Source organism: Austrofundulus limnaeus, unplaced genomic scaffold, assembly GCF_001266775.1.
Source record: "Austrofundulus limnaeus strain Quisiro unplaced genomic scaffold, Austrofundulus_limnaeus-1.0 Scaffold275, whole genome shotgun sequence".
In the NCBI taxonomy this organism is placed as follows: Eukaryota; Metazoa; Chordata; class Actinopteri; order Cyprinodontiformes; family Rivulidae; genus Austrofundulus; species Austrofundulus limnaeus.
Window position 1 is genome coordinate 780879 of NW_013952677.1, and position 10465 is coordinate 791343.

Below are 10465 nucleotides of genomic sequence, written 5' to 3' on the forward strand. Positions count from 1 at the left end.
TAAACTTCTGTAAATTTTGTAAACTTCCATACATTTGGTAAATTTGGGGGGGTGGGGGGTCGCAATTATTTTATGAAACCAGAGTTCGACACGTAAATATAAATGGCACCAGCTTGGATAGAGGAGATGGGTAGTGATGTTTCAGCTTCAGTAGCTGTCGTCACAAGCTTGTAACTTTATTTTTTACCTACGTAAATGTAGCAAACTTCGGAAGCGGCGTGAATGTGTCCGCAATTGATTTAGCGTGTCGTCACCTTCCTCTACAATCCTAAAAGCCCGCCACTGATGGTGTAAAGTTTAAATACGTCATGCTGCGTTTAGCGCTCAACGCTAAGTGTTGTGGGTGACATTCGGCTACTACCACACCAAATCTTAGCTCTRTTCTCTTAGCTGGTTGTGGCGGCCATCGTTGTTTTCCAGCTGTCGTCAGCGGAGGGCGATAATATTTCTGTAACTGTGTCAACCACAGAGCAGCTTTTYTTTCTTCAAACATCATCTGTTTTTCAGACTTAACTTCTTCAACAACCCAAAGATCAAGTTCAATCATCTCCTCTTTGTCTTCGTCCTCCCACTCGCTCTCTGCTCTAACTTTTGTCTCTTTGCAGGAGACAGACGAGCCTTTGAAGCCTGGCGTACTGCGTACTCGCTCTCTGAAACTGGCTTTTCTCTTCTTAGTTTCACATCACAGAGCCTRGCTCTCGGTTTGATAAAATAAACATACGTGTCATGTTTTATGTATGAGGGAGTTCTCTGTTTATACGTGTCATACGGCTGTTTTGGGTCGGCGAAAGTCACCACCGGATCAGCCGAAGTGATGCTGAAAACGTGTCCAAACAGATCAAGAAGAGAGAGGTTACAGAAGTGTACTTTCTGCAACCGAACCTGTTATAAATCAGTGTCTCTGAGTCGGTCTTTTTCACAGATCCTGACCTGAAACGTGGTGTGGTAGCAGCTGAGACGGAGATCTAGAAAGAGTTTTTGCAAGAAGTTGCTTTGAAGATCTGACCAAACCGGCTGTCTTTTCTCAACATTTGCTTTGTTTGATTCAGTTTTAGGGGTTGATTTGTTCACTGGAAGATAAAGTGAGGTCCACGTGCAAAGATTCATTGTTTCTCRTCTTCATTTTCCTAAAACTTCAGAGATATTTGAGGCAGACACCACAATGAGCACTGCTTTATTGTTTTCATGGCCTGAGGAGCGAGGTGGCTTTAGTCTTCATTGTTCCTGACACGTCGGTGCTTTTGGTCTGAACCCGARTGAGGGCATGTTCAGTTCCACTTCCTTCCTCGATTCCATTTCCTGACTTCCTGTTTCACGTRGAGGCCGATGCGTGCGAGAGGCGCTCAGCAGCCGCAGCTCTCCCCGCTCTGACTCGACAGCGTCTAATCCCGTGTTGTGGAAAAACCCGGGCCCGGCTCCGTTTCAGCACCGCCTCTGTGCATCTTTTCCCTCAGCGTGTTATTATTTTCACACCCCGTTTGTCTTCCCAGCTCAGATAAATTGGATTCGGGAAGATTTCTGCAGCCCTTCGACGTGAACCTGGTGGGTTCAGGAAACAGCCTTGCGTGCAGCCGGTTCGACCACACGGCCTGGTTCTCCTTCAGCTTTTCCTTTCTGCACGCCAAACAAAAAGCAGCGCTCGCTGGGGCCGGCCTGCGTCTACACCGAGTGATTGACTCCTAATAGGATTGTAAAAGTCTGATCAAAGGCCCTGAATGAAAACTTTCTTTTATTGCAAACTTTACGCATCCAGACTGCGTGAAGTCCAGAAAACATCTCCAGCTGCTTTTCCAGTTGCTTTTCCATCACTTCATCCAGTTTCTCCATCAGAACGTGGACCTGCCTCTCACCGCTGGAGGACTGGTTTTATTTCAAACCAGTCAGAGTTCAGGTCACATCCTCCTGAATTCTCATTGGCTTCCATTAATATCTGACTTTAGAACTTTCTCCTTAAAACTGCAACTAAAACATCCTCTTAACCTCCCGTATCTTCTGCATTCAACACTCTGGACCATCAGAACCTTRTGGCGGATCCTGGTTTTGTCTTTAGGGGTGTAACAATACATCGATATTAGGAAAATCTGCGATATTGCGACAACACTGCTTAATATTGATGATATAACTCGCGATAAATGAACGTATAGTAGTATGTAGTATAGTATGTAGTGTTGATGTCTTTCTGTTCTGGTTCAGAGAAACAAAACAACAAAAAACTTATGTTTTTCATTCCAGCATGAATTTTTTTAAAAATATGAAGAGATTCATCCAATTGACCAAATACATGAAGGGCTCCATTTGATTGGTGAAACACTTCAAGCTTCTGTCTGAGTGACAAAAATCATAAATGCAAACCATTTATTGCAGTTTATGCTGTTTTTTTTTTTTGTGATATTGCATAAGTGGTTATCGCGATGATGATAATTTCTTCGATATATTGTGCAGCCCTAATCGATATATTGATTAAATGATTCAATTAAAGGCGAAATGCAAACATTTATCCGTATTAGAGAGGTTCAATATACTGTATATCATTTAAGCGTCATCACCATCACAACGTGTGCACAATCGTCACACTGCAGGRGCTGCAACGTGGCAGTCTAATTAAATCAATGCACGATATCGATAAATATTGTATCGTCATCCAAATAAATRGATATATCGTATCGTGATAAAGCTGCTGATTTAAATGATTAAAGCTTTCATTTTTACTCTCCGTTTCATTAGTTAACAGTTATTGTTTAATAGAATTACAGTTTCAGCTGCATTGAGCCCAGATTTTCTTTTTTTTTTTTTTTTGTCCTGACAAAACTCTGAGTTTAGCTTTAGCATTTTAGCCACTGATTACGACGAGAGTCCTGGTGTTAGCCAAATATTTCATCGGCATGTTCTGCAACATATTCASCTGTTTGTTGGAGCAAATGAAGCACTTTTTTTTTTAAAGTAGAGGTGCAAACGTGTTTTTGTTTCTCCGTGTTTTTGTTTAAAAGCAACAGTTTTTGGTTTTCTTTTCTCAAATATGGAGATTGTTCAAGTTGAATTGTTATTTTTTTAATTAGGGACTTTTTTAATGGACTTTTTGTCATTTTTATGGATGAAATGAATGAATAAATAAATTAAAAGTAAATAAATAAAAACTTGCGTCATTGGGTCTATTTGATAAACTTTAAAGGCTTCACATATGATGGACTGAAAAAAAACTTTTAAATATGAACATTTCTGTGGGAGGAGAGCGTTAAAGTTCTCTTCTCTGTGCAGGTGTGAGCAGTTTTAGATGAGCAGATGTTTCGGCTGATATCAGCCTAAATATGGACTAAAAGTGAAAGCTTCGTACTACTTCCTGGTTCCAATTTAGGAACGGTTAAAAACAAAATAAAAGAGAAATCGTGATAAGATCAAACCCAGGTCTTTTACATCAGTGGACTGAAGTCCCACCAACCAGTCAGGTGGTCTCTGATGACCCTGATGGGACCAGTGCTTCTTGGATCTTCATATCCAGTTTATAACAGCCTGTGATTAACAACAGTGTTAATCCTGGTGAAGCTTCTTCATAATTTCAACATAAACTCAGATAGCTCTGTCTCCCAGCAGAACTCTTTAAAATAAACACCCCCCGAAAATACAATTAACGTTGTAAGAATGTGAAGCAGCACGTACTGGTTCCAGTATCACACACAGAAACTCTCCGGAGCTTCACATTCATTGTGCTTTAATTAAGAAGCCCACACCGGCCCCTCCTGGTCCCTTTATGTCCTCTGAGATGGTCCCATTGAGGCCAGACGGACTCTTTGTACCCCAGTCTTTGTCTCTCCTTCTCATGCGTCCCACGGGTGAGACAGCGGCGGCGGCGGGCCGTGTTTTTTATTGGCCAATGATAAAGTATCTGCCACGGCCCTCATGCATTATGCAGGGAGGGAGAGGGGCAACTCCTCCCTCCGGTGTGTAAATCAGACTTCAGGYGGCAAAAGAGGTGGAGCTCTGACACCCGTGTTTCTCCTCACCCCCTCCTTCAGCTTTAGGGGGACTCAGAATCCATCAGTGAGTGAAGTGTCTTCATCTGTCTGTTAGCAAGAAAACTCCAGAACCACTGGAGGGATTTTAATGAAACTCTCTGAACGTAATCAACAACGGCTAATCGACCTGAAACAAAGATGTCTGTATCGTAGTTAATTTGACTAAAATTGGCACAGTAGTCAACGAGAGTCATTCCCAACACACAGTCTGGACCATTGATCTATATTACTGGGTTGGACATCGTTAGCTGGTTGCTAACTGCAACGTGCACTCGAAGGAGTGCATTATGCATTGAAAAGCATCAACAAAAAGCAATGAATATTGATGCTTTGAGACGTCGTCCTGTAGAAAAACATTTATAAACTATGGTCCTAAATAAACATGAGGACATTGTGATTGCTTTAGTTTGTGGGAATTGAGAATAAATAACTAATTTAAATTATTAACTGTGGAATTAAATAAATATTTTGTGCATCCCGCATGTTTTTTGTCTATGTGTTTTGATTAGCTTGATATTCATGCATGTATTTATCAATCAGACCTGAGCCCTGGATATTTAAAATAAATACAATTACAAATACAATGAGTTTGTCGCTGCTGGCCCCGGGGGCTGTGTGTGTGGTCGCTGGGGGGACTCTCCCAGTTCTCCACTATGGTCTGATCTGGGGGGTGGGTGGACGGATCTTCCCGTGCGGGTGCCCCTTGGGGCTCTGTGCTCAGGATCCCTCTTGGGCCCTTGGGCTCTGGTCTTCCCTATGTCTGCCTCGTGTCTTGGGGGTTGGGTCTCCGATCCTCCACAGTCACTATTAAATATTCCATTGGAGAAATCTTGTATATACACGCATGTTCACAACTGCTCACAGACAGGTGTTCTGATCRGGGGGGTTCTGACAGGTCACTGAGTGTGTATATACTGACAATATTTATGAATGTAGGCATGTTTGTATGTATACCTTTACTGTATATATGTATGGGTATGTGTATATATTTATATATGCCTTCCATGTATTTATCAATTTATTTTTCAGCTGAGCGGACAGATGTTGGGTGTGTGGTCCTGTGTTTTGTTGGTGTATATTTAATATAATCCTAATCGCTATTGCAGTCTTTCTATCTTTCTAATTACTTCTCTCTCTGTTTTTCTCTCTGTCTCTATTTTCTCTTTACTTATATAAAAAAGTCACTGATGATGAAAAAATAAATAAACTAAATAAACTAATATTTAGTTTCGTTTTCTACTGAAGTGACAAAAGAAAAAAATAAAATAAAATAAATACAATTATTTTCTATATTTTATATGAAATATGTACGTTTATAACACCCATGTTRAACATAAAATGTTTTAGTCAATAAAAAAACTATAAAATTACAAAACTATATAATATATGTTRGCTCTCTAATGGTTTTTATGTCAATAACTTAAAAAAGCAAATAAAAATAGTTTTGCAGAAGTTTTTCTGTAAACCTTTTGCTCTTGTAAACTTGTCATAATTTCTGCAGTTTATTGTAAAATATTGTGTGTAATATGTAGTTTTATTACCACTCAATGCATAAACATCTGCCTTTACGTAGCACGCCCAGGTCACACAGATTATTAGTCTGAGAATGGATTAAATAATGTTTAGGGATATGGTGTGCTAATAGGTGTAACAATATTTTTAAGATTTAAACTTAAACGATTAAAACTCATTGTTTTTTTTCAAGATAAGATGGTCTTACTGGCGTGATAGTAAGTTCGGGGGATATTTGCAAAAAAAAACTGATCACGACTAATTGTGCCATTTAGCCGATAACAATTAATATGACATATAAGAATAGATGACAATTGTTCTTGCATGTTTTTGACTCCACATTTTCTGGCTTTCCCATGATTAAAGTTTGTAGGGTTAGCATTAGCTCCGCAGCAGCATTAGCTCCGCAGCAGCATTAGCACTGCATTAGCGCCGCATTAGCAAATGCTAATGTTGAGCCAATGCTAACGCGGCGCTAGTGCCGCGTTAGCATTGGCTCAACATTAGCATTTAGTCCATGTTAGCATTAGCTTAGCATCAGCAACAATGTTAGCTCCTTGTTAGTTCTGTGCCACTGTGTGTTTCACGCTACAAGCAGCACAAATTAATRACAAAGTGCGTCTTTTGACCATTTTTGCCCGATCCTGTATGAAATATGACAAAAATGATACACCCCTTCAGGGAAACCCAGGCCTTCAGTTTAGTTTTTCAACTGGTATTAAATGGTAGATAAAAGAAGAACTGGTATGATTGTGTGTCTACAGCAGACGACTGTTGGAACAGTAGTTGATTAGGCAAAGAAATTAGTAAATTTGTAAATGTGTGTATGTAACGTTTGAAGTTACTAGTTGCGTTTCCATTGCAAATGTGCGCAAAACTTTGTTGATATTCTGTTAATGTCGAAAAAACACAGTTTCTCAACTGCGGTGTTTCCATTAAGTAAGAAATGCTACTAAAGTCACGCGAATACGTTTGTTCTCACGATAAGTCATTACAAACATGGCGGCGATGGATGTAAACACATAGCATGTTGCTACCACGACACTAGCGCTCATCATCAGAGGAGACGTCGGCGTCTTTTATCGAGGCTTTCCAGAGACAAGTCCCTACTTGGGAGCGGCTACGTATGCTGTGTTTTTGGGAAATTGTAGTCGGTGAGTTTACTATTTTATACTACTTCTGTGATTTTACTACTATTTCTACTTCCTGTTATCTTCTTCATCATCGTCTTTTTCACCAGTAGAAACAGCCGGTTGTTGATCATGTGACTCCCGTGGTGCGAAAAAAGTGTTTCCATTGCAGTTTTGCGAAAAACACCAATTTCGATGCGGCCGAAACACCACCTCATCCTAGAGCAAAAACATTTTGTCGAAAAATGTAATTTTTTTTCGAAACTGACCTGTTTCCATTGAGCAAATTTATTTTCYAAATTCTAATTTGCGCATTTTCATGGTCAATGGAAACGCAGCTACTGTCTCCATATTTGTTTCCTGCCACTTAGCCATACATGAAGCAAAGTCCACCTATAAATAACCCGGTCTGGGCCCAGCTAGGCCGTGAACTGACCCCTGATTTGGTTTCATAGCCCCCCTGTGGACACCACTTACATCTCTGTACTGACCCTACCTTTTTCACATTACCTTCAAACTGCCTAACAGGCTCCTCTTATTACACCCAATCTAGTTTTGACTGAAATCTCTGAGCAAACATCCTCAGAAAGTCGATTCTCGTTGCCTCTGATGACATTAAAACTTCTTCAGTATCCCAAATTGCCCATTTACCGGTGATAGTAGATACCCAATTTGATTTTGGACAAACAGTAACTGCAAATCATGAACCATTTGATATTTATTTTCTAGTAAACAAATTRTGTCCCGCTCTTGAACCCGGCGCGCAGCTCACACTGCAGTGGACCATTGTCGCTTTAATAACCTAATTTGACTAAAACTTGAAGGTATGACAAAGCAATGCATTCAGGCCTGAGAGTCGTCCCACAGCTGAGTCAGGAGGTGAGTGTCTGCCTCACAGTTTGTTGTCATCGAGCCAAACACCCAGATTCACTGCTATGAAGGGGATATTAATCTGATCCTGGATCAGGCTGTCCTGTTATTGAAGCAGATGGTAGCTGGAAAACATCCATCCATTCAGCTAGACCAGTTAAATATTTTTTATTTCACTGTTTTATCAGTAAAAAGGCATGTTTGCATAATTAATCATAAGGTTTATGTTTAATTATGATGTTTAATCATCACTTCACTTAGTGATGGTTAGGTTATATCAACTATATTGTGAGTTTTCCCTCTTATGATATGAAAAACAACTATATTGAAAGCAAACAGCTGTAATTTAATTCAGTGGAAGTTTAGCTTGTTTATCTATTGCATCACAACTTCACTAACATGGTAATATAATGCAAATAAACTAGTAATTTATTACAATATAAAACAAATTTGTCAGAAATTTTTGAGTTTTTTTTTTTATTGGCTCCAACAGATGCCAGCCAAACTCCATGCAGTTTCTGTCTATTTTGAGCTTCTTTGCAAACTGTCAGAAAAGCTCACGAGTGAAAACAAAAACTATGTGCTCGTTGAAGTGCCAAAGGGTGCAGCTTTTCTTCGGCATGCAGTGGGAACAGAAGAACGGAGTGGAAATAAGTGCAAAAACTGAACCATCCCACTTTGGTGAGTTCATGTTCGCATTATTTGCATCAGGTAACTTAATGCAGGGAGGGTTGGAAAAAAGTTAAAGTGTCGTTAAAATCAATGGATAATCTGCGAATTTATTTAGCCGAATTCTTAAACAAGCATTTTCATTTCGATAAAAGTGATTGAGTTGCTGCTTGGGTGATGTAAAGCCCGGGAGGAGAGGAATACTTTAAAGCGGCGTAAAARGTGTACAAAGTCTGGTGGCGCCGCTGTCATCTGGGGGTTTCTGTTGTAGTTCAGCGGCGATATCGGACATGGAGACGCCACTTACCTGAGACATTTGCGGTCGGAGGTTGATCTCCTTCAGGTTGATGCTCTGGGGCTTCAGGTTGTTGAGCAGGTGGCACAGGAGGACCCCATCCCGGAGGGTCTGGGCGAAGTCGAACACCTGCGCGGACTCCCAGGTCACCCGGTGGCTAACGGGCAGCACCTTACAGTTGATCAGCCACAGCGCGCACTGCCTCCAGTACTCCATCATCTCCCTTCTGCCTTCAGACCGACGAGTTTTTTGGGGGGGGAATGTTTGAAGAGGCTCGGTGGTGTGTCGGTGCGGGGCGTTTTCAAATCGTACCCATGCTACGTGGGCGGTGAACCCCCCGAGAGAAAGAGCTCCACGGATGACAGTCCGGAGAGGAGAGGCTGTGGATGGAGCGCGTCCTGCTGCTCTCTCTCTCTCTCTCTCTCTCTCTCTCTCCCCTCCCCCAGTTCCTCACCTCTTCCGCTTACCAAACACACTGAGCAGCAGAGAAAACTCACACTTTGTCTCCTATAATTAGGCATTAATTGTCAGCTTCCAAGTCCTTTTATTTTAATTAACCTTTAAAATAATCTCAGACTACTTCACATAATGAGCTGTTATTACTCTGTTCTAATCAAATTTGTTGTTTGGGACAGATGAAAACATGAAATTACTTAAAAATGTATAGGTTTGTGACATTTTTCACTTAGCATGTAGCCATTTTGTTACTGACACAATGCATTGTGGGTTTGATGAATAGATGCCACTTGAGTCTAAAACACAGAGTCAAGGATAAAAAAATTAAAAAGTCACAAGAGAGTTATTTGTTTGCATTAGTCCTTATGTTCTGCACAATATATGGGTTGAAACGATAAAACTTGATGTTTAGTAAATTAGCTCTGGAGCTAATATTAGTAAGGTATGTTGGTTAGCTCCCAAGCTAGTTATCAACTTGGGAGCTCACATATATACATTTACATTATGGTAATTAGCTCTAAAACTATTTGCTCGGGAGCTATCATCATACTAGGTGGGTTTTGGATCTTTTATCGCCATAAATGGGTAAAGCTAACACCATTTATGTATATTGTGTGGTGTTAGCTACCAAGCTAATCAGCGTGCATTGCCAACGCAATGCACACTATTGTGATTCGTTTCTCATCCAAGTCATCTCCACTTTGACATGCTTCTCCTCCTGCATACTTTGTCCTAGAGCTGCCTTTGTAATTTATATCTGTAAAGCTCCTGTGCCAAATGATGGCTATGCCTTTTGGTGCCTGTACAACTTATAGTTTTTGAAATATTAATGTTTAATAATTTGTAATGGGAGTCAATGGAGCCTTGTATTGGTCCAATACTGCCCCTGCTGTATCTACTCAATACTGAAKCATAGTTTAATAATATTTAATCTCAATAGTTAAGTGTTTGCAATACTAATATGATTGTGTTTTGATGTTTTACTAAAATATTGTCCTAATATTGCTTTACTGTTGTAATATTTTTCAAATTAGTGACAACCATTACATTGGCAATGTGGCCACTTTCTGCACGCACACAAATCAAACCCTGGCCTCGTCCTCTACCACAGCTCCAATGGTCTCATGGTTAGTGCCGTGGGCTTTCATGTGGGAGATCAAGGTTTGAAATCCAGCAGCAGCAACTTTAAAAGAAAATCTCTACAAACTTCATATTGTCACACAATTACCCTTATTACAAACACCTGCTGATGTGACAGGCACAAGCTGGTATAGAAAACACATTTGAACTTGGTCAAAGTTCATTCTGCAAGTCCACTGTTGCAGGTAAAAGCCATGCTGCAATGACATGCTACAAGGCAATGCACACTTGTTTTTACATCGTAAAAACCCATGTCTAGTATTATTAGATGTGGAACTATTAGCTATGGAGCTAACACCATATATTATTTGTGTGGGGTTATGTCCCAAGCTAATATTATTAGCTCTAGAGCTATTAGCTTTAGAGCTAACACCAAATTTGTA

General features: G+C 40.3%; 1 protein-coding gene across 1 annotated transcript in view; it reads right to left on the reverse strand.

Annotated features, from left to right (window-relative positions):
* The window catches only part of vav3 (vav guanine nucleotide exchange factor 3), a 93787-nt gene extending 84877 nt beyond the window's left edge, over nt 1-8910 (reverse strand). Inside the window, 1 exon segment of the mRNA XM_014021016.1 lies at nt 8499-8910. Coding sequence (XP_013876470.1) covers nt 8499-8705 — 207 coding nt within the window. The 5' untranslated portion in view covers nt 8706-8910.
* Between the last annotated feature and the right edge of the window lie 1555 nt (nt 8911-10465).